Source organism: Apiospora kogelbergensis, assembly GCF_038363985.1.
Source record: "Apiospora kogelbergensis strain CBS 113332 chromosome Unknown utg000005l_segment0_segment0, whole genome shotgun sequence".
Lineage (NCBI taxonomy): Eukaryota > Fungi > Ascomycota > Sordariomycetes > Amphisphaeriales > Apiosporaceae > Apiospora > Apiospora kogelbergensis.
Genome location: NW_027117422.1, coordinates 5,490,009 through 5,512,173, shown reverse-complemented (window position 1 = coordinate 5,512,173; position 22,165 = coordinate 5,490,009). Strand labels below are relative to the sequence as shown.

The window sequence follows — 22,165 nt, the reverse complement described above, 5'->3', positions numbered from 1 at the left end:
GAAATGAGACCATAAGGATGTCATATTGCCTGATTCTGCAAACGCCCCAGACGCGATGATGTGATTTCGACAGTTGTCATTTTCCCCCTGCATTGAAGTAGGTCTTCAAAGCAGAATATAAGAACTCCCCGATCCCCAGGTTGCATTGGGTAGGGTCGCAATCGAACAACTGGACCTCTACACGGAAATACCTTTGGGCAATCAACTTTGATACACCGCCGCCCGAGTCATTCTTTCAGGGGATGAAAGCATCTGATGAGCCAAGCTTCGGCGATGATAGCTGCTCTGTTTGGACATCCCCCCCTCGACAATGGCCTCTGCCAGGTAGCCTTATCAGGAAAGTCAATAGCTATATGCATCCTGATTTACCCTGGTCATATAACCGCTCTATACGCTCAATAATTCGGCCGGTTAAAGTAGAAGGCTGACCACTAAACGACCGAATGGAAGCATGATCATCAGTAACCCAGCGACAAAGGAAATACTGACCTATCTATTGAAAGCTGTGCAACAGAGATTGCGACCAACAACGTAAGCTCCCGGCGATCCGGACATCTCACCATTATTACCAGTTCCTGGTCCGCGGACTCGGACTATGGTCGGTCTATTCACACTTCCCGAGTCCAAGGCTGCATATATCCGGTCTAGGCGGCGGCTGCCGGGTACGTCTTGTGGACACTAGCCCCCCGTGCCCAGAGACTTGTTATGCGGCGTGGAAGACGGCCCCTGTTTTGCTGCCCGGGTCACCATCCGCGCTTAAGGTGACTAGCGAGAAGTCTTGAATAGCGGCCGGCACTTTCTCTTCGCTGTCGAGGCCGACCAACCGAAATCTTAGCAGTTCGATAGCAGGCTCGCCCAGTGTGTTGCAGATACTCGTTTCATCTTCATCTTAAGTCAGGCCACACTGAATGGCCATGTATTGGGCCTTTTGTGCGACTCACGAACGCCATCCCTTCTGCCCAACCTGCTCCCAAGGCCGCCACATGGGGTTTTCTGTTTGGCATCCTTCATCCTTTCGGACTCAAGCCACTCCCACATGGTCGCCAAGACGGTGGAAAACGGTGGAGATAGACCAAACGCTAGGCTTATTCCCGAGTGGGTGTGGATTTACATGGTGAGAATGGGTGGTCTTGGTCTTGGTCTTGAGGCTCAGTGCTCGCTGTATCAACATCTCACTGGAGTCCTGGATAGGCCATGTCCAACTCCGACATCTTATGACTCTGGATCGAAGCAGACCAACCACCAGTCCGCCCAGGGCATGTTTCAAGCAAGGCTTCAAATAAGAGAACGAAACAGAGCGTATATCGGACTGAAGGGAAGTGGACGTTGAAAAACGGCAGTCCTTTTCGTCTTCTGCTTGTAACAGCCCCAACCACCAACGGTAAAGGGACGATCATTAACTTTCCAATTCCGATTGACTTCGGGTAGACCACCCGAAGAGGAGGTCAGGCACCCATGACGAAGGTTTGTCTGGAAAGTATCTTTCATTATTAGCTTTGGGGTGATGCCTTATCGGCATTATCGGCGTTTTCACTGATAAGATAACACCAGACACACTTAAGCCCGAAATCATTCAGTCATCGTGACTAGGTCACTGCACTACAGAAGTCGAAGCAGAAAGAACAAGGCAGAGATCATCAAGGAACAAAACAAGCAATCGTTAGCCAGTTGCAGGTGCGGCATTTGCGGACACCAAGATCCGGCTAAGATAGCGATTTGGAAATACTGAGGGCCTCGACGCAGCCAATGACTCGCACAATCAATGCATGCTCGGGAGAGGGGCCAAGCCAAGTACCGTGCCCGGTTTCTTATCTTTCTCCAGACTCACCGCAACTGCTCCGAGCCATCATCAAACGATGTCGCAAAGCAAAAACTTCAGCTTCCCATTGTGCCGGGCCCGGTATGCCATGCCCTCCCAATAGGAAGCCTTGTCTGCCGAATCCCTTGAATTACTGAACTCAGAGCGTTACAATCGCACGAGGAGGACACAGTCTGGGGTTGCTATCCCGTCCGCCCAGTCCCGCCAGTCCCGAACTCCCGGCCTTATTCCGCGAGCTAAAGTTGGAAGCTAATCCCTTTTCTCCCTCTTCATTTGATGTCATCTAAACCTACGATTGTCGATTCGTCATGGACTCGGCTCGAACAAGTCAATAACCAGCAGAGAGGTGGGGCCAGCATCTCCCACGACTCCATTTCCACTTCATCCGCCTGGTCCGAAGCCCATGATGCGTCTTTCAGCCCGGAAATCCTCAACCCACTCCGAGGAGAAGCGTGCCAAGATGGGTCTACTAACGCAGAATAAAGACGTGGCTGCCCCCCGTATCATTGACAGCTCTGATCTGAGAATGAATCCTGAGATCTACATTTGAACATCCCGCCAACAACAACCACAATATCAACCATGGCTTCTGGAGACAAATTTGAGGGATGGCTGGGCCACGGCCCGGACTCCGTCGAGGGCAAGATGGTCTGGGGCGAGTTTGAGCCCAAGAAATGGGAGGAGGACGACGTCGATATCGAGATCAGCCACTGCGGCATTTGCGGTTCCGACCTTCACACTCTCAAGTCGGGCTGGGGCGAGACACCCTACCGTAGGTTGACGCGTCCTTTCATCCAATCATTTACCCTAACTAGCCTACCTTGTCTCATCATTCTAACTGGTTTCCCTAGCTTGCTGTGTCGGTCACGAGATCGTGGGTAAGGCGGTGCGGGTCGGCAAGAACGTGAAGCACGTTAAGTTGGGCGACCGCGTTGGCGTCGGTGCGCAGGCGCGCTCGTGTCTTGAAGCCGACTGCCCCGAGTGCTCGACCGGTAGGGAGAACTACTGCGGGCGAGGCATGGTCGGCACGTACGGCGCCGTGTATCCCAAGGGCGAGGGCAAGTCTTACGGCGGCTATGCCAAGCACAACCGCACCAACGGCCACTTCGTATTTACCATCCCCGAGGGCCTCGACTCGGCCGACGCCGCGCCCATGCTCTGCGGCGGCATTACGCTCTACTCGCCGCTGAAGAAGAACGGCTGCGGGCCGGGCAAGACGGTCGGCATCATCGGCGTCGGCGGCCTGGGCCACTTCGGCGTCCTGTTCGCCAAGGCCCTCGGCGCCGACCGGGTCGTGGGCATCTCCCGCAAGGCCGAGAAGCGCGACGACGTGCTGAAGCTGGGCGCCGACCAGTACATCGCGACCGAAGAGGACGCCGACTGGGCCAAGAAGCACGCGCGCAGCCTCGATTTGATCGTCTGCACCGTGTCGAGCGGCAAGATGCCGCTGGCCAGCTACATGGGCCTGCTCAAGGTCGAGGGCACCCTGATCCAGGTCGGCGCGCCCGACGCCGGCGAGCTGCCCAACATCAACGCCTTCACCATCATCATGAACGGCATCAAGATCGGCGGCAGCGGCATCGGCGCACCCCACGAGATCCGCGAGATGCTCCAGCTCGCCGCCGACAAGAAGATCAAGCCGTGGGTGCAGAAGATCCCCATGGCCGATGCCAACAAGGCCATTGTGGATATGGAGGATGGCAAGGCGAGATACAGATATGTGCTAGAGAACTAAATACGACGGGGAAATGAGTCTATAAAAGTTTAATACTAATTGTTCTGTTGACGTTGACTGCGAATGCATACTGCAATCAGTCTTCACTGCTCATATGAGAACCGCATCCCACGCTTGGGCTCTTTCGCCCCTGGCGCATATCTCCCCGTATCGGGACTGTATCTCAAGAGGCAGTGACAACTGACAAACGGTGTCAAGCAACCTCTGATGGCGACCCCAGCACGCTACTGATGCCAAATCGGATCTGTGTGTCAAGTGATCTGCCCCAGCTGCGTTCTCAAGCGATTGTCTGGCCATCGATACCGTCTGAGCTTGAGAGGTTAGCCTCGTATGACTATTATGGGTTTAGGTATATTCTCAATGACGCCACATTGAGGGGAACAGAGGCTACCTGTACCGAATACATGGGACTCTCAAATACGTCGAGTCTCAAAGGTAGAGACGTAAAAGATCGGTGGCAAAAGCTGTCCCTCGAGATGTCGGCATGCAAAGCTGCCAGTATATATCATCTGGAGTATGTGGTGGAAAGCGATAAGTAGTTGTACCCAAACAGACTCAAGTAATATAGCGGTAAGGCAACTGAGTATGAAGGGTTTCAAATCGGATTTGTCGCCAAGGGTAGATATATTGTTCAACTCATGGCCTTGTTGGTGATAAATCTAGTCTCAGACTTCGAACTCCTAGTACAATGGTTGATCTGAGTTTTCTCATTTCATGCTTCTCATTAATAATCTAATAGGGGGTATAGGCGAGGAAGGGATAACAGAAAGGAGAAGCAACATCGAACTATTTCTACATTCTTCCCCCATGTGGCGGAGCGCCAAGCTCATGTACGTAAGAGTTAGTCGGCAGCTCCTGAGGGGGTATTGTCGTGGAAGGCGGCCCCTGCTGTGGCCCATAGTAGTCCACGGGGGTTTTGTGTCGTGCACCGGCCCCGTCCACCTCACTGTACGGTCCATTGGGAGAATACTCCGCCGGGGCTTTGTACTGTGCGCTACCCTCCACCTCGTTGGGTGGTCCCGCGGGCCCCGCGGAAGGACCTCCCCGCTGGTCGTCAGCGAGGCCCACTGATTTGTTTCTCCGGTGGCGCCGCCAGAGCAGGAACGCGACAATGGCCAGGATGACCGCGGCGCCGAGGCCAACGCCCACACCGATGCCCACCGATGCGCCCGAGCTGAGCCCTCCCGAGCCGGCGGCTTCCGGCTTCGCTGTGGGTTGTGTAGCGTCCGTGGAGCTCTGAGGGGCCGCCGTCGTGGTCGTCAGGCCGGAGGCGCTACTGCTAGGCGTCGCAGAGGAAGAAGTGGGCTTGGGGACCTGGTCGAAGCGGGAAGCTTGCCGGTTCCAGGTGGCGGCCGCTTTTGGCTGTGCCGGCAGTACCGAGAATCGGCCAGCGCCGCTCTTGCAGCAGTTGGGCTGGTGGTCGCAGCAGTAGAGCGTCTCGTCGCCCGTCTCGCTCTTGCACGAGATCAAGTCCGTGCCGCCCGTGGTGGCCCCTGGATTTCACGGGTTGTTGTCAGACCAACGTCATGGCTCGGGGAACGAACGGACATGCCAAACACCGTGGCTATATTTGCGGGGGGAAAGGGCGGGTTCGGGAGCTAAACATCACATAAACAACATACCTAAACAGTATTGCGGACACCCATCTCCCCATTTGTCGTCGGTGCAGGCGCCTCGGACCACGTTGCCCTGCGGTAGTTGACACAAGCCGTTCTCCAGACAGACGGTGCCGAGCCCGCCGCCACAACAGGCGCTCCCGCTGGCTGAGTTGTTGTTGCACGGAAAGTTGCCACTGGCTTCCAATTGATTCGGGAAATAGCACGTCCCGGCGCCCATGGTGGGGATTGAGAGCAAGGACGCGACCAGGAAAAAGACACCACGACGACCCCAGAGAGTGTGCGAAGCCATGGCGGCCGAGTTGTAAGACGACGCAAGGGACTGTGAAAATACGCGGGAACGGTGGCAGAATACTAGGGCATGACAAAAACAAAAAGTGAACAGAATCTAGAGTGTAGCAATGTAGGATTCTCCCCCGCGAGAAGGGGACCTCTTTCTGGTCTTTTTGCCAGTTACGCTGTACCGGGGCTCAGGTTCCTCATTGGGCGGCTATGTTAGTGCTTACGCTCCTCTAATTGCGCGCGCAGCGCCTGGGGATGCGCTGATCCTAGTCGAAATTAAGGAACCACTTATCTCGGAGGAATCTCATTTTCATCGCGAAAACCTCTTGGTCTAAAGGCCAGGTCGAGGACAGTCCTTGACGCACATCAAAAAGCGCCCCCAACGAACCTGCGACTTGACTTGTCCCAGGCACCAGGTGCGGGAGGACGAACAATGGCGGCCCAAATGTTGTGATGATGATTAGGGTGTAGCAAGTGTCTATCAATCATTGGCAGATATTTGTCCTGCCCTAGTCTGTGCCGCATGAGCTAGCCAGGGAGGCTTGGAGGGTGCTCTCGCGCTGAGAGACTATCGAAGCCGTTCCACCAAGTCACCCCTCTTTAGCACATCGTCGGGGCCCTGCCGTCCAGAGCATTGCTGCACCGACTCGAGATTAGCGGCAGTCCTCCGACACTTGGGTGGCGAACGCCGGCTGGCCGGGCTTGACCAGCATCACGTACGGAGCAAGCTGCGCGGAATAGGGCACGTCCGGCTGGATGAGTTATTCCTAGAGGCACTGCTGGATGACAATCACGTCGCCGGCACTTGTCGACTCTTGGGGATGCTCGTCTGGGTCCACTTATCGATCGGCTGCTGGTGGCTGGGTATCTGCATCCCTGTCGGTCCAGCGCAGCCCTCCTTGAGCATGACGAGGCATTGCAAGAAGTCGGTGCGCCGGCTCGGTCGAGTTGATGAAGAGCTGCGATATTGAGGTGATACACTCATGTCGGTATGTGGAGTTCAAGGCATGACATTGCTACGATAAGCCTGTCTTCCGCCAGACCTCTCGAAGTCATCCTTGTAACTCTGTCTGACATCTTGGGGAAAGTGCTCTCATGTACGGGCTGCCCTTTTCTGGCCGCAAGCCAACTTTAGCTCCCGTGGAGGGTGAGCAATAAACGTTATCAGAGTGGCTGAAACGAGGTAAAAGAAGAAGTACATACGTGTATATTTAGTATTGTAAGACAAACGTGGTGGATGCTTTGGGGCTGGGCAGGGGAAGAACGGGTGCATGCAGCTAAGGGTGGTCAACTGCAACACTGCCAGGCTGTGCCACAGGGGCCGTCCACAGGGCTTACATTAGAACCAACCACATGCCATCTCATGATTGCCGAAACTACATAAGCATGGCCGTTTTTGGCCCCCAGTCAGATGCCCCGTGGCGTACATGCACCATCTCAGCATTTCTCCACGCTCACGTTGGCTGACAGTGGTTATGTAACTGAGTATTTTTGATCGCAGTCGTATCCGGGAAAAGTACTGCCAAGTATGCCGTGTGAAGAGATGAATGCAATGCTGTCGACTAACCGGTCGGAAACCGGTTTCTCATTATTGCCTACTCCTTCCCATGGAAATGTGACGACGAGGTGACTGTGTTCAACGAGCACCAGGTTAATAATGTGTGCATTTGTAACGTAGCCATATGTCGCGACGGCTCGAAGCCTGTCGCGCGGCACAACTCCAAGTAGTTGTCGGGGTTCAGCTCTGCAAGCACCACCCTTTCGCTTCCTGCCTCCTCTTTGACGATGCGCCGAGGCCGGAAGATGCGCAGACGGAAGGTTACCGGCTCCGCCTCGGCACCGTACAGCGACTCGAAAAGATGCGCCCACTCAATCCACCACTCGATTTCCAGAGCCTCTGGGGGCGTGCAATCGACGTTGCGCAGCGCTGGCATTGTCCTCAGCCTTCTGCCACAGTCCTTGAATAGCGGTCTCATCTGCTCTTCCTCGCGCATGACAAGGTTCTGCACGAGGTTGCTGTCTCGAAAGTTATCCAATTGAGTGTACAGAGGGAGGCAAACTATGTCAACGTCAAAATTGACCCATCGGTAGGCACCTCTATAGCCTTGCGCTGTGGACCAGAACGATTTGACATAACCACTGTAGCTTGCGAGGTAGCCTCTAGACTCGGGGCAGGCCTGTAACAAGGCGGGCTGCTTGAAGAAATGCCTCCTGAGGCGCAAACACGTTGGCATTTCGATCTCCTGAGGCTTTACGCTAATATCCCAGATCCGGTGGCGAACCTCCGGGGGCAGACGCGGAAACAAGTGAAACTCGCTTGGTGTTTGAGAGAGACCGTCTCCCATCTTAGGCAAATCGGGTTGGAGGGGTTCAGATAGGGCAGCACCATCACCCACGTTGGCTGTGGGTGACATATTGGTTTGCTTTAGGCCACGAAGAAGCTGTGCTTCTTGGCGGCTTGTGCTTTTTCAGCAGTGGGAGAGTATGTGTTGGTGAAGAAAAATGATGACGAGGTGGGGATGAGAGACGATTTCCAGATTACGGGCCCAGAATGTTTACACTAGAATGGACGAGGTTTCTTCACGGAAAAACTGATTTATTGGAGGCCCCCAGGGTCGTGGGAGGTTATCCTTCGAACTTTGATATATGGGGTTAGCCGGCTCAAAGTGAGCTCTTTTTCGAACGATCCCTTAGACTATGAGTTGTTTGAAGGTCAGTGGTGGTATATGATAACTTAGTAAGCATAGAATATCATTGCCTATATATATGAGCCTGGAAGGCTAGGTTAGTGACCCCCTCATTGGGCACGACAAATACACGCCGACAAGGCTGTAGAAGAGGAGACGGCTGGAAGTGATCGAGCGCCGGTTGCAGAAGAATCAGAGACTGAATGATAGATATTCAGGGAGCGGCAGATTTGGTGCAGTGGAAATGGGAGGCCTGACGTTGTTGGTTAACACCAGATGATGCGATCCACTGCTTCCTATCGCTCAGGATCAGCCAATGGATGGCTCTGGTGTGCGCTCCGCTGGCTTTTTCTGCCAAATATGTGCAATACGCCCCAGTCACAACAATTATAAGGTTTAAAGGACGTAGATAGAAGACGATAAGGCGTTGCAATATCAGGAACAATTGCAAGAAGAACTGTTGAGAGTTAACGAATGTATCAAAAGTATGATAAAAGAAGAGTGTTGGTCCCGGCCAAGTACCAAAAACGAAATGCACCCCTAAACCCGAAGCAAATACCCACCCTGAGCTATGAACCTGCCAATCCCATAAAACAATGCCTTAATCCTTATATCCATAGACACGACCCAAAAACTCGACAGAATTCCCTATATAATCCCCAGAAGAAGTAAATCTCGACATCTCATAGAAGAATTGTGACCCAGGCACAACTCTACAACTTGGCCACGACTTCATCCTCGACGAACTCCTCATCATCCCATTCGTCGTCATCGAAAAGCCCGCGGGCTGCCAGGGACTTGGCCTCCTCATCGGGGATCGTGCTGTTGGAGAAGACGTTTCGGACAGCGATGGTGCCGATCTCCAGGTCGCTGGGGGAGTCTATGAGCGTAAAAGGTGGTTAGCCTGATCCAACGATTAGGGGGTGATGGGATGGTAAAATGGTGTCGGCCTACAGATGGTCTCGCCGCTGCGGAGCTGGTAGTAACCGCCTTGCAACACAGGCGAGCGGGTGTCCATGTCCCTCTTGGTCAGGGGCTTGTTGCCCTTGGTGAAGATGTTTCCGTCAGGCTTGCAGTCGGGGTTCTTCTTGCACTGGAAAAATGTCAGCGCGGTCCTCCGTTCAATGCCTTTTAAGCCCAAGATAAGGGAAGTCCTACGTATTTGAAGTTATCCTCGCCCTTGAAGCTCAGGGTGAACTTGCAAGGGAACGCGGCCTTGTTGTTGTTCTTGTTCCGCTTCTGGCATGACTTGCCGGCGTTGTTGATCTGGGCGCCTTGGCTGTCCTGGGCCTCGTCTTCAGCACAGCGGAAGATCTGCTTGCCGCCGTCTGCCTCGGCCGTCGAGGCGAAGGGGAACTCGTCGCAGCTCGTCTTGCCAGCATTCTTCTTCTTCCAGTCTGCGGTCTTGCATACTGCCTCCCCACCAAGGAAAGTCCTTTTCGTTAGTCTATGTTCTTGGTTTGCCTCGCCGTTTTGCATATATTAGTCGCCCACTCACCGTTCTCCCAGTTCTTCTCGCCCTTGGGCTTGTTGCAGCCGGCTGAAACCCGTCTTTCGCTCTTTTAGCCTTACCGGGGTTGTCGAAGGTGTAAGTGTCCGATTTCAGGTGGCATTGAGTGCCTTGCTTGTGGTTAGATGACGTATGAAGACGAAGGATGCCAACGAGGTTGCTAAACTCACCAAAGCACTAAGTAGAAAGATCTAGTGTTAGAACTAATTGCAAGTCATCCTGCATCACGAAAGCTCTGCTGTAATCGATCTCACCATGGTGTTGCAGGTCTCTGTTTAAGTTTTACTCGATCAGTCTCGGCTTTATCATCTGGTGAGAAAAGGGGAAGTTCCGGTTTACTTACCACCAGCCCCCTTTCGCTGTTTCTTCCCGCTCGTGTATGGGGCACATTGGACAACAAAAGTAAAAGGCTTGTTGGCATCTGGATCTGGCTTGGGCTTGGGCTTGGGCTTCGCTCTTTCTTCAAGCCCGGTTTCGCCACGTGGGTATGAAGCCTCAGGGACGACAGAGGCCCACGTCACCGAGGAAAGGCCAGCGGCCAGGAATAAAGCAGAGATTCTCATGGTTACTAGAATAGAGCAATGGCTCGATAAAATATGAGAGAGGCTGAGGTAGTTGGAACTATGATCGTGATACTGAGGACTTGTGTTTGGTGCGGTACAGTCTAGATTTAAATACAGAATGGGAAGCCTTTATACACGAGCTCAGGATACTCTATGGTATTACTACCCAGTAAGAAGGCATATGATAAAGTAGCTGGCCCCCATACCACATCATCAAGAGCTTCGCACACACCCTCTTCTGCATTGCAGGAATGGGCTGTGAAGTAGGATGTTACTGAGTCCAACTAAGAGGGATTCTACATAAATAACATTGTACTCAGTTCTTGACCAATCATAAGAAAAGGGGTTCACAATACTGTCCCAATGCTTTCCATACGTAAGCTTATGCCTGCAATGATTCAGCACGACATAGCCCTCGGCTGTTATGTAAATTGGATTATACGGTGTTAAGTTAATGCATATCGCCATTTGCGTGGTGCTCATGACCTGAGTAAGACAGGACGGATGGCTATTCTAAACTGTCTTTCGTGGATGGTCAATAAAACGCCTTGCTGGCTTGTGGTTGCACCGTATTACTGTTTAACAATATTCAGCCTTCCCCTTGGGGGCGAGTGTGACGGCATGATATGATGTCGCCCTTCCCATAAGCACGCACTTTGATATGCCATGAATTCAGCCGAGACATTGGCGCTAACGCCACAATGACATGGTGTCGTTAAGCTGTCCAAAATAGAAACATTTGCTTATCCTACCTCATGTGCCACACATCACGTGCTCCGTCAACTCCTGGGCACAAACGACTCACCCCTCAAAACATTTGAGACTCTCTCACCTTCCACTTTCAACTTCCCCGTCTCCCCAACATCAGCATTTCCACATCATATCTCCATCTCAGTGAAGCGTATCATACGACAAGCAAATCAACCGCAATTTGCAGCACTTCTAGTCGCGATGGATTCGGCCTCTCAGCTGGAGCTCGAGCTCCCCCCCGGTTCCCCCAAGCTTAATGGACGGCCTGCGAGATGCTAGCTTTGACTTTGCGTCCTTCGCCATCTACAATCTCGCCGGCAACGTGACTGATGCACGTCTTGCCGAAATTGCCAACATCCCCCAAGAGCAGTGGGAGGAAGCCGGCATGGACAACCACTGTGTCAAGCCCGCCACGCCTACGGCCAACTTCGCGGGCAAGTCTCTGGAGGACGTCATCACGGCCCACATAACCACAGCACACCAGGACATCACCCCTGGCGAGGACGGCAGCACGGACGAGGCCAGCTGGTGGCCCTATGTCTTTATTGTGGTTACCAACGACAAGATCGAGGACCACGGCCTGCTGCTGGTCTACATCAAGAACCCGTTTGCCGAGCCCGCCACGGAGACAAGCGGCGGCGCTGGTAAGGATCGAGATGGTGTGGATAACGAAGATGGCAACGATGATGATGACGCAGACGAAGAGGACGAGGAGAAGCCAGAGTTCGCCAAATTTTTCTTCAAATCGGAAAATATGTATAAAATCCTTGCCGGGATCTGCCTGCGGGACGAGGATATCGAGGAGTTGCAGGCGGACTATGAAATGGATGAATAAGGGGTTGACAGCTTCAATACATCCGCGGATGACGGTTAGTCGATGAAACTCGACGTTATAGAGCGCATTGTACCTTCCTAAATGACTGCTTAAAAGCCCCCCTTTGCGTAGTTTGAGGTCCCCTTTCTTCTCTAAGCGCTGAAAGTAGCATTTAAGATAAAAAAAACCTATAATTTGGCTCTACTCTGTAATGAATGTAGCAGACTATATATCTGAATTGCAGGAATAAGGAGGCCTCCACCATCATTTGGCATGACTGGCGAAGCTGCAGAAGCGGTGTCGACTGAAAAGTAAGGGGAAAACTTGAATGAGAGCCCTGTGTAGAAGCAAAACGGACTGGTTGATGTTGCCCAGAATTGAGGTCAGAGCTTCCACGACGGTCTTGTCCTAATTTCTGACCACGTCGATGTCACTGAGTGACCTACTGTTTGTCCCCATAAGCCACCCTGATAGATCGTGGTCCTCCGGCAGGTGGCTGTTGGAATCGTGGTACCTAACAAGCCTCCGACAGATTGTCCTCGCTCTCACTATGCCTGTCCCCTTCCCTATCATAGGAAGCAAGAAGGGCAACCATCTTATGCATCCCATGTTCTCTGGCAACTGATAGGGCCGTAGTCCCGTCCCTCCGTGCAGCGTTAACACTTACGCCATTCTCCAACAGGAGCTTTATAACTCTCAGTACAGGCTCGCTGTCCCGCGCGTCATATCGCCACTGACGAAAAAGCACTCCCAACGCGGCAAGAATTGGTGTTTCGCCTTTCTTGTTTGATGTATTGGGGTCCGCGCCTCTATCAAATAGGACCTCAATAAGCTCTAGGATGGGCGCATTGTTGGTCCCATTCGTGACAGCTTCTCTCGAGGCTACCAGCAAGGGTGTCTCGCCATCGCGGGTTGCAGCACTTGCATCAGCGCCTGCCTCGAGCAAAAGCCTTGCCACGTCGTATTTCCCATTTGACACTGCAAATATTAGGGGTGTCCTTCGCTCGTAGTCTGCTGAGTTGACATTGGCTTTGCGTTCGATCAGGAACTTCGCCATTTCCACGTCGTAAGCATGAATCTCACATACGCGACAAAGTGGTGTTACTCTTCTCAATGTATCTTGACTGTTAACGTCTGCGCCGTTATCAAGAAGAAGTCGAACCATATCTATACTTCGCCATTTTTCAATGAAAATATTGATTGCTTTGGGTCCATATCTGATCGGATGGTTGACTTCGACACCGAGTTCATGTACGAGAGACTCCAATGTTTGTCGTTCTTGTGCGTTAATCAAAAGACTTGACATACTGGTGAACGCAGCCTTACCTAAAGAGCTGTGTTCGATGAGTAACTTTGTCATGGTGATATTGTTGCGACGCAGTGCATGGGACACTGCCCAATTGTCTCCCTCGAACTCGGCTCCCAGCTCGACCAAAAACTGAGCTGCTCCTAGTTGTCCCATATCTATCGCATAACTCAGTGGTGCTTGTCCGTGTGAGTCACGCTCGTCGATGCTATGGTGATTAAGCATGCCCAAAATGATCGTTTGGCAACCGAGCCCTGCCGCAATATGTAGGCCTGTGGATCGCCGCTGATAATACCACATATCTTTGACTCTATACCAATACATAACAACACCATTAGGAACCTTTTGTAGATACGATAAGATAACTTGGGCTGTCGTGTTGTCTTCTTCCCAAGATATGTGAAGAGCGTGGTCTAACCAAGACCGTATGGCATAGTCGTAGAACGGGTATTTTTGTTGTAGTTCATCATTACTCTCGTCCATGAGGGATGTACTGAGCTCCTGGAGTGAAATATAGGTAACGCAACTCGTAACTATGATCGAGTGAATTTTCGGAAACCATCGATGCGTGAATGAGCGGAGGTACTCCTGAGTTGTATAATGCACCAGTTGGATAGTGCCGGATATCGTTTCGACCGTCACCAAGCCAGCACATATAGAACTCAAGTAATCGGCCTGGAACATGTTTTCATCCAATTCCAGTGTCGTTCGTCCGGGTTCCATCTCAAGTGCATGCTGCAACTCGACCACCTTCAGTGGTCTCATATTGTAGGTGAGCCAGCCCAGGACCTGCATTGCCCATTTCTTATGGCCTGGCAACTGACAACAGATGCGTTCCATTGTGTCATTATAGACAGATTCATAAATTTCTTTCGTTGATTGTGATGGATAGGACATTTTAGTAAGGGCTGCTTCGATATCCCTTTTTCTAACCTTGTCTTTCAGCGAGTCTAGGTGAAACGCTGCAAGGAGAAACCTACTGTCATTAGCACGAGCTTAGTAAAAGGATTTCCAGCCACTTACATCCCCTTTGAAGCTTTCGATATTGTCTTGATGATTTCATCCAGCAGTGTCTCTTTTTCAGCTGTGAAGCTGATGACTCCAGGAGCGCGGTCGGACAGGTAGTGACGGATATCCATTCCATTGCTGTTCATTGTTATATGCCCGTGCCCCAAGAAACCGTCTGTTATCTCTGTAATCGGCCGGGAGGTAACAAAAAGGCTTAGATGAGCTTTATCTTGTAGAGTCAGAAGTCTGTTTACAAAGTCCCTTCGAGACTCGTGTTGTGTACTGTATTCGTCGAGGGCGTCAACAACGACAAATACCCTCGAGAACTCATCAGCGACCATCCGCAATGCCTCCATAATCTGTTTAAGCTGAGGTCGCGTATGTTTTAGGGCATGTTGATTGTGAAGAGCCGTTACCGCCACTGGGAGTGGATGTTTATGCCAGGCCAGTTGCTTTAATAGGTTCAGCATTAGCTGCTCGATTGTTTGATGATTTTTTTTGTTATAGTCGCAATATAGATAAGCCAAAGCCGTGTCTGTATTGAGGGATTGGCTCTCGAGGTGCTCGATCACGGTTGATGAGATGATTGTCTTTCCCGCACCGGGCATACCAGAACAAAGCAATATCTGTGATGGAGTCGCAAGCCATTTCTGATATTCGCTGGAGTTGAGCAACCACTCGCCGGTTCCCTCTAATCGCTTTTTAAGACAGTCGGAATATTTCTCTCCAAAGTTTATATCAGTGACCCATTCAAGGATTTTCATGGTCGTCTCTTGGTCTTTAGCGGAAACGATCTCTGTAACATGACCGTCGATGTTTTGAACTAAATACAGAAATAACGTCATTAATCAAATAGGTTTATCTCAAGAACAGAAATATTGTAAGGCTTGAACTAACTCTTGTGCAACATCTCCTCGACTGGCTTTTCCACTTCCACGTCCCTTTGTGGGAGATATGTCAACAGCTCCTTTGCGAATGCTGCTGCCACGGCGGCAGCATGCTCTTGCCACCCATTGTTCTTGTGCGAATCCGCGTAATCGCAGATCCCTCGGATGACAATACAAGGAAAGCTGTCCATCAGCCCAGCCGCCTCCATTTCAACACAGAGGACTTTCGAGTCGAATTGATGGTAGATTCTGTCACGGACAACAGTATCCTTGATGACCTGGTTGCCAGACGCGATGACACCATAGTGAATCTTCATTGGCCGCTCTGATCTCTTGATGACTTGCGTCTTGTCGCAGAATTTGCATCCATCTTGATCCATGTCATCTGAATCCACTTCTTCATCGGTGTCGTCTTCCACTGGGTCATCCGGTGCGTTCTTATGTGTATTTGATGACTTGAATAGTATGTCCTTTGCATGTTGGGGCCTCGCGAATTTGTCTCTTCCAGGATGCTTCAGCATTTGCTGGAGGTACTCGGGCACCTTGGACTCCGTCAGTCCACCGTGGTAAGCTTTCAACTTTGTGATGGTGGTCCTGAGTGATGTGGGTGGCTTGCTCAGTGACCCGGTGTGCTTGAACTTGCCCCCGGACTCAGCTTTCCCCATGTCCCATTGTACCACTCCTGGGAGATCGCCGTCAGGACAGCTGACGACAACATCTCCCAAGTGGACTTTCTTGGATACGCCGCCTCCGATGCCAACCATCAGGCCGATTCGTACAGACTGAAAGGTGGAGATCATCTTCATCGCCACCGTAGCAGCGGACGTCGTGCCAGTGCCACCATCAGGCAAGCAGGCTATGACGATGTTGTGGCCACCAATAGAGCCAAGTTGATAACTGTTGTCATCATTCGGTGGACTTGTGAGTCCCATGTGCACTTCATCAAGCATCGCGATTGCTGCAGTCATCTCCTTTGATAAGGCACACACCCACCCCACCGTGTATGCATTGTGCTGAAGCTGACGAGAAGCCGTCGACTCCATTTACCCTAAAGAAGAGATTGATAACTGGTAGGATAACTGCATATAATGAGTGAATGCCAAAGTCGAGAGGCAGTAAGGGGGTATTTGATCGATCTTGGAGGAAAATGAACATTTGAAAAGAGGAAATGAACCAAGCCTGTTTATGTGTTCACAAGACGCACTGGGAATATTCGGAAGCCCGTAAAAATCACGGAGTGTAGCACAAAGCCCTCGGGCAATAGACATCACTGCATTAGAGCAGGCTGAACCGGGCGAAGCTGAAACAGCATTGCTGGGCGCATTTTCGTTGGCCAGCACTCAAGTTGACTGGTCGAAAGATGCAGCACGATTGCATTTTCGACAAGCCACTGTGATTTAGCTCGTGGCGAAGCTCGGGATAACACCGAATCAACGTACCCATTTCTGTAGGCTTCACTAGCTAATGCAGTCGATTCAACTACGATTCGTCCGCGAGATTCCTGCGGCCTGACCACCGAGTTCTGCTCATGCAGCAGCAATCTACACTGCACCCCCGGTAGACGTGGCAGTTCTCTTTGACGAGGCAAACCGGAAATCTGCACTTTGACAAGCTGCCACTTCACGAGTAGCCTTATGTTGTTGATGCCGTAGCTTTCAGGGAGGCTCTAATTGAGGATGCAGGCATACGGAAGACGCTTAGATCAGTTCTGTACTTTGAGGTCCAGTTATATTTCCATGCCGTGATGAGATAGATCACATGGCCATGATTGGTTGGGGATCACTATCGCTCGTACTTCAATTCGAGCTCCAGCACAGCCCAGCACAGCCCCTCTTCTCAGCAGAGGATAGTCTCCAGGGACCAACACAGCTCAAAGAAGAAGAGCCCACCAGGTCTACTTGGAAACCGCCTTTCTGACTATCAACACAATGATATCCCACTATACCAATCAGCATGGAGGCACACGCATCGCCATCTCTGCGAGTTGAGCAGTGCACAATCGGGGACACGCTGGCAGTCCCCCGCATAATCAATGGCCTCTGGCAACTCGCGGGAGGGCATGACACCAATATTGACATAAAGACAGCAGCAGAGGCCATGAAGCCACTGTAGGTAGCGTTCTATTCAACAACGCCCTAGAATCTCATTGACGTGTGCTTGGCAGGATCGGTGCGGGGCTCTCTTGTTTCGACATGGCCGATCACTACGGCGATGCAGAACTCGTTATTGGCCAATTCAACGCCTCTGCGCATGAAGAACTACGGCAATTGACGTCGGCCCTCACGAAGTGGTGCCCGCCCGAGAATGGGGTGAAATCCTTCGAGAACGCCGAGGCAGCTGTGGACCAGGCACTTGCCCGGATGGGGCAGAAAAGCATCGCGCTCCTGCAGTACCATATCTGGGACTACACCGACGACACGTACCTGCACAACTTGCGCCATCTCTCCCGTCTCCAAATCCATGGCAAGATACAGCATATCGGTCAGACCAACACCGATGCGGCGCACTTAAAGCAGCTCCTCGATGCGGGGTACCCTATCGTCACGAACCAGGTGTCCTGCTCCGTCATTGACCGTCGTCTCATCCAGGGAAATCTCGCATCAGTATGCGCGGGCCACGGCGTGGGCATTCTGGCTTACGGGACTCTCCTGGGTGGCCTCCTCAGCGAGAAGTGGCTCGGCGTCGACGAACCCCAGGACATGGACGCCTTGAACTGGAGCCTGCGCGAGTATCTGCGCTTTATACACGCAGCAGGCGGCTGGGAGCCATTCCAGGGAGTGCTACGATGTCTCGACTCCATTGCGCGGAAACACAGAGTGCCTATTGCCGCGGTTGCGACACGATGGGTTCTCGATATCCCCGTGGTGAGCGCCGTCATCGTGGGCTGTCGTCTCTCAAAGGACAGCTTGAAGTACGCGACCAATAACCTGCTGGCTCTCTCCTTGGTTCTCGACGAGGCGGACAAGAGCCAGATTGAAAAGGCACAGGCGACGTTGACGAATATCCCAGGGGACTGTGGGGACGAGTACAGACGCCCGCCATACCTGACAGCAACGGGCGACTTGAGCCATCACTTACAGAAGGAGACTGGGAGCAATAGCATATCAATCGGCGAGCAGCAGCCTTCCCTGATTTTTCTAGGTACCTGAATGTAGGGACCTCGCAAGCCATTGCCAAGCTATTTCTTGACTCTCATGGTGACAGGGTTCCGTACTTTGGCCAGATGTAGCTCTAAATGATCTGCACTTCTCCCCACTTGATGCGAGGACCCTCACAAGCGATATGCTCTGAAAGAGAAAGCAAGTAGCTTGCATTTACCTCAAACACCGGCAAAGATAAATCAACGAGATTCCGAGCTCCGATCGATAGTTGAGTAAGTAGAATAGGTAAGTCAGTCGTTGTGATAACACAGGTAGGACTCCCAGCGGAGCGGCTGATAACGAAATGGGGTCGTCGCAGCGGTGATCCCCCAAACCTGCCGAGACGGGCCAATCAGCAAGGATCGTCGGTGCCGAGGGCCACCTGTATCTCCAACCTTTAACCTTATCAGGATACCCCAGACTCGCCCGCCGGGCCCTGCCGCCGCCCTGACGTTCCCATGAATAGCGAGTGCGGAGGTCTGCTTGACTGCCCGCATTCTACATACACCGCGAGCATGGCGAGAGAGCATCCAAGAATAGGCCGAGTGACGATTGATTCAAGCCGGACAAGAGACGGGACACTTACAAGGCGATTGCGAATAAAATTGTGAGAGCAGAACTACCATTGGGGCTATTGAGCTATCACTTTCTATTTCATTGATTGGCCTGTCTTCGCCGCCGATGAAAATGGAGGAGCGCAGCTTGGACATGCCTACGGGCAAGCAAGACCAAGACGACATGCTCAAAGTCCGAGAAGACAATCCCTCTCACGGCATCGAACAAACCGAAACCATCCACGCCATAGGCGTCAACGCATCGGGCCACACCCAGGAGCTGGCGCGGAACTTCAGCCTACTATCGCTGGCGGGCGTCGGCCTAGTCGTGGGCACCGTGTGGCCGGCGGTAGGTGGGTCGATCCTGACGGCCATCTTCAACGGCGGGCCGCCGGGCGTCCTCTACGAGTTCCTGACCGTGTCGGCCTTCTACAGCGCCGTGGCCGCCAGCATCGCCGAGCTGGCCAGCGCCATCCCCTCGTCCGCGGGCGTCTACCACTGGGCCTCAGTGACGCCGGGTCCACAGCACCGTCGCGGTTGGGGCCGCGCCGGGGGTTTCTTCGCCGGCTGGTGGAACTACCTCGCCTGGGTCCTGGGCGCCGCCAGCATGGCCTCCATCTTCGCCAACACCGTCGTCCAGATGTACGCCGCCAACCACGCAGGCTTCGAGGCCCGGCCCTGGCACGTCTTCGTGACGTACATCGTCGCGACCTGGCTCGCGTGCGCGCTGGTGTGCTGCGCCAACGGCGCCATGCCGCACCTCAACACCTTTGGCATCTTCGCGGTGTTGGTCGGTTTCTTCGTTACTGTCATTGTCGTCACCGTCATGCCGGGACGCGATGGACGGCCGCCTCATGCGACTTCATCCTTCGTCTGGACGGAGTGGTCGGCAGCCCTGGGCTACCCGGACGGCTTCGTCTTCGTCGCCGGCATGCTGAACGGTGCGTACAGCGTTGGCGCAGTCGACTCCCTCACGCACTTGGCCGAGGAGATCCCCCACCCCGAGCGCAACGTCCCCATTGCCATCAGCTTGCAGTTCAGTATTGGCGTCACCACGGGCTTCTGCTACCTCGTAGCCATCATGTACGCCATCCACAACTATGACGCCCTCTTCGAGTCGTCTTACCCGATCGCCGAAATCTACCGCCAGGCCACCGGGTCCGCCGCGGGCGCGATCGGTCTCTTGGCCATCATCATGGTGTGCATCGGGCTGACCGTCGTCGGCCTCTACATGACCGCAGGCCGGACGCTATGGACGCTCGCCCGTGATGGCGCCACACCCTTTGCCGGCCGCCTCGCGCACATAAGCCCGCGGTTTGGGGTCCCCATCGCGTCGACCGTGGCGTCTGCCTGCCTGGTCACGGTGCTGGGCTGCATCTACGTCGGCAGCAGCACCGCCTTCAACGCCTTCGTCGGCAGCTTCATCCTGCTCATCATGAGCTCGTACCTGGCGGCCATCCTGCCGAACCTGCTCACGGGCCGGCGGCACATCCGGTACGGGCCCTTCCGGCTGCGGGGCTGGCTGGGGTTCGCCGTCAACGGCGTTGCCTGTGCATACATGCTCGTCTGGTTCGTGATTTACAGCTTCCCCTACGCCCTGCCCACCGACGCCAAGAGCATGAACTACGCGTCGCTCATCTGGGGCGGGCTCACGCTGCTCGTCGGCTCGTGGTGGCTCGTCGTCGCCCGGCACGGGTACCAGGGCCCGACCACGACGGGCGGCAGCCGAGACGGTCTCAGCGGCGTCGAACAGGAGGGTATCGACGTGCTGTGCCAGGCATAGAAATGCCGTGACGCCCAGAATATGGTTTGATTTTGATTTTGGTTTTGGCAGGACGCTTCTAAAGTGTTTGATGTCTTAGAATTGCGTGGAGTGCCGTGTCTATTATTAGTCGTTAAGTAGCATCCAGCACGGCTTGTCACGTTACGTCTTGTTCTGAGGTCTTTCTCATCCCGTCAAGTGGTATCCATGTCTCTAAAAACTCGACGTTCTAGCCCGCCCGAGCGCATCGTGTGCCAGTGTATCCCATCGCGCCCGTCCTGCCGGCACTGTCATTCCGATATGTGCGATGGAAAAAGCCGGATAGAACGGGACCGGAGTGGCTTGACAGAAATGATGTGACGCCTTGGAGATGTCATGTAAACACGAGCAAGTGGTCGGTCGCAACCTCGGCAGGGGGAAACGGCAAAAAACCTCAATATGGTCGATTTATTCTTGGTGTTGAAGTCCACTTCGGTCGCCCCTCTGATGGTAAGTGCCAGGCGGTAGTGGGCCTTGTCTGGAGATGGCCTACCAGACAATTGATTCTTTCAGGGGGGGCCTCCTAGCGCACATGGCCTAACCTATTCCATCCATCAACGGTTCCCCGGCAGCAGGCTTGGCCATTGGCTCGCATCCCACACCCTCTTTCTGATGTCATCTGCTTGGTTGAAGACGTCTAGACGTCTCTTTTGTTCGGCCTGGTTTCCTCATGCGGGATTGAAGTTCCGCATCAGGTAGTCATGTCTTAGAACCTTCGCTCATGTCGACTTGGGGAACACGTTACATTGGCAGTTGGGCCCCAAGTGGGAATATAGATGCGCCCAAGCTTAGAGTTGCATCGCCCCCCTCGCCTGCTAGCGTGTGATTCAATACGAGATCTGAACTGCCGATCATCGTCATTCAGGGGACCAACAACAAGTGAATAGCGATGGAGCATTAACCATCATTTGCCTTTTCATCGAAGTCGATGCGCCGTCATGCTTCATATAAATACCCACGAGAGCGCCATCAACATATCACAACTCTCGACTACTACTTCTGTATCATCCCCTCAACGAATCCCAACATCACTCCAAACAACTGGATACTCTTAATTCTACACCTACAAACATACCTACCTACTCCACCCATCACAATGAAGTTCTCTGCCGCCGCCGTCGTTGCCGCCTCCGCCGTCGCCTCTGGCGCGGCCATTGAGAAGCGCAGCGTCGTCTACCAAATCTCCGACTTCAGCGCCGCCTGCATCCCCCACAGCACCCAGTGCCTGTACGAGTTCGGCGTCTTCCAGCCGGGCACCATGCAGACCACGCCCATCGCCTGCAAGGCCATGGTCTCGGCCAACATCGACGGCACCCTGCCCAACGTCATGTACGGCGCCTGCGAGCAGTCGTCGCGCACCTTCAACGTCGTGCGCGACGCCGAGGGCCTCGCCTTCCTCGTCCAGGCCCCCGTCAGCCCCATCAGCAACACCACGGGCACCTACCACATCCCTAACAGCGACCTCGTCATGTCCGACCGGCCCAACGCCATCGTCCAGAGCTACGCGGGACCCAAGAACTTCGACCTCCAGTGGCAGGGCTAAGCCCTCTGTTGACTTGGTCGATTGACGGTCGAGACGAGATGTTATGATATCATGTACACGATAGACAAACGAAGAAAGTTCCTGTATATAGCTGGGATAGAATATACCCCCTAATCTAAATGAACGAATGACCACAAAGCGATGCAATAC

The 22,165-nt window shown here is 53.2% G+C and overlaps 10 protein-coding genes across 10 annotated transcripts; 5 read left to right on the top strand and 5 right to left on the bottom strand.

Moving 5' to 3' along the window:
• Nucleotides 1-2,401: 2,401 nt before the first annotated feature.
• Nucleotides 2,402-3,554, top strand: PG998_008455 (Zinc-binding dehydrogenase; the record flags this gene model as incomplete). The annotated part of the gene is made up of 2 exons (XM_066875271.1): nt 2,402-2,591; nt 2,671-3,554. The coding sequence occupies 2 exons, from the start codon at nt 2,402-2,404 to the stop codon at nt 3,552-3,554; spliced, it is 1,074 nt and encodes a 357-aa protein (XP_066731216.1).
• A 792-nt stretch (nt 3,555-4,346) lies between these two features.
• On the bottom strand, nt 4,347-5,390 carry PG998_008454 (uncharacterized protein; the record flags this gene model as incomplete). Its single annotated transcript, XM_066875270.1, has 2 exons — nt 4,347-5,047; nt 5,177-5,390. 2 exons carry the CDS (start codon nt 5,388-5,390, stop codon nt 4,347-4,349), a joined length of 915 nt encoding a protein of 304 aa, XP_066731215.1.
• A 1,657-nt stretch (nt 5,391-7,047) lies between these two features.
• On the bottom strand, nt 7,048-7,866 carry PG998_008453 (uncharacterized protein; the record flags this gene model as incomplete). The annotated part of the gene is made up of 1 exon (XM_066875269.1): nt 7,048-7,866. One exon carries the CDS (start codon nt 7,864-7,866, stop codon nt 7,048-7,050), a length of 819 nt encoding a protein of 272 aa, XP_066731214.1.
• A 986-nt stretch (nt 7,867-8,852) lies between these two features.
• Nucleotides 8,853-9,618, bottom strand: PG998_008452 (uncharacterized protein; the record flags this gene model as incomplete). The annotated part of the gene is made up of 3 exons (XM_066875268.1): nt 8,853-9,019; nt 9,094-9,232; nt 9,298-9,618. 3 exons carry the CDS (start codon nt 9,616-9,618, stop codon nt 8,853-8,855), a joined length of 627 nt encoding a protein of 208 aa, XP_066731213.1.
• Nucleotides 9,619-11,218: 1,600 nt separating this feature from the next.
• Nucleotides 11,219-11,797, top strand: PG998_008451 (uncharacterized protein; the record flags this gene model as incomplete). Its single annotated transcript, XM_066875267.1, has 1 exon — nt 11,219-11,797. The coding sequence occupies one exon, from the start codon at nt 11,219-11,221 to the stop codon at nt 11,795-11,797; it is 579 nt and encodes a 192-aa protein (XP_066731212.1).
• A 493-nt stretch (nt 11,798-12,290) lies between these two features.
• On the bottom strand, nt 12,291-14,935 carry PG998_008450 (uncharacterized protein; the record flags this gene model as incomplete). The annotated part of the gene is made up of 2 exons (XM_066875266.1): nt 12,291-14,058; nt 14,106-14,935. 2 exons carry the CDS (start codon nt 14,933-14,935, stop codon nt 12,291-12,293), a joined length of 2,598 nt encoding a protein of 865 aa, XP_066731211.1.
• A 47-nt stretch (nt 14,936-14,982) lies between these two features.
• Nucleotides 14,983-15,927, bottom strand: PG998_008449 (ceramide glucosyltransferase; the record flags this gene model as incomplete). The annotated part of the gene is made up of 1 exon (XM_066875265.1): nt 14,983-15,927. The coding sequence occupies one exon, from the start codon at nt 15,925-15,927 to the stop codon at nt 14,983-14,985; it is 945 nt and encodes a 314-aa protein (XP_066731210.1).
• A 1,003-nt stretch (nt 15,928-16,930) lies between these two features.
• On the top strand, nt 16,931-18,126 carry PG998_008448 (uncharacterized protein; the record flags this gene model as incomplete). The annotated part of the gene is made up of 2 exons (XM_066875264.1): nt 16,931-17,085; nt 17,142-18,126. 2 exons carry the CDS (start codon nt 16,931-16,933, stop codon nt 18,124-18,126), a joined length of 1,140 nt encoding a protein of 379 aa, XP_066731209.1.
• Nucleotides 18,127-18,804: 678 nt separating this feature from the next.
• On the top strand, nt 18,805-20,454 carry PG998_008447 (uncharacterized protein; the record flags this gene model as incomplete). The annotated part of the gene is made up of 1 exon (XM_066875263.1): nt 18,805-20,454. One exon carries the CDS (start codon nt 18,805-18,807, stop codon nt 20,452-20,454), a length of 1,650 nt encoding a protein of 549 aa, XP_066731208.1.
• A 1,114-nt stretch (nt 20,455-21,568) lies between these two features.
• Nucleotides 21,569-22,015, top strand: PG998_008446 (uncharacterized protein; the record flags this gene model as incomplete). The annotated part of the gene is made up of 1 exon (XM_066875262.1): nt 21,569-22,015. The coding sequence occupies one exon, from the start codon at nt 21,569-21,571 to the stop codon at nt 22,013-22,015; it is 447 nt and encodes a 148-aa protein (XP_066731207.1).
• Nucleotides 22,016-22,165: the final 150 nt, after the last annotated feature.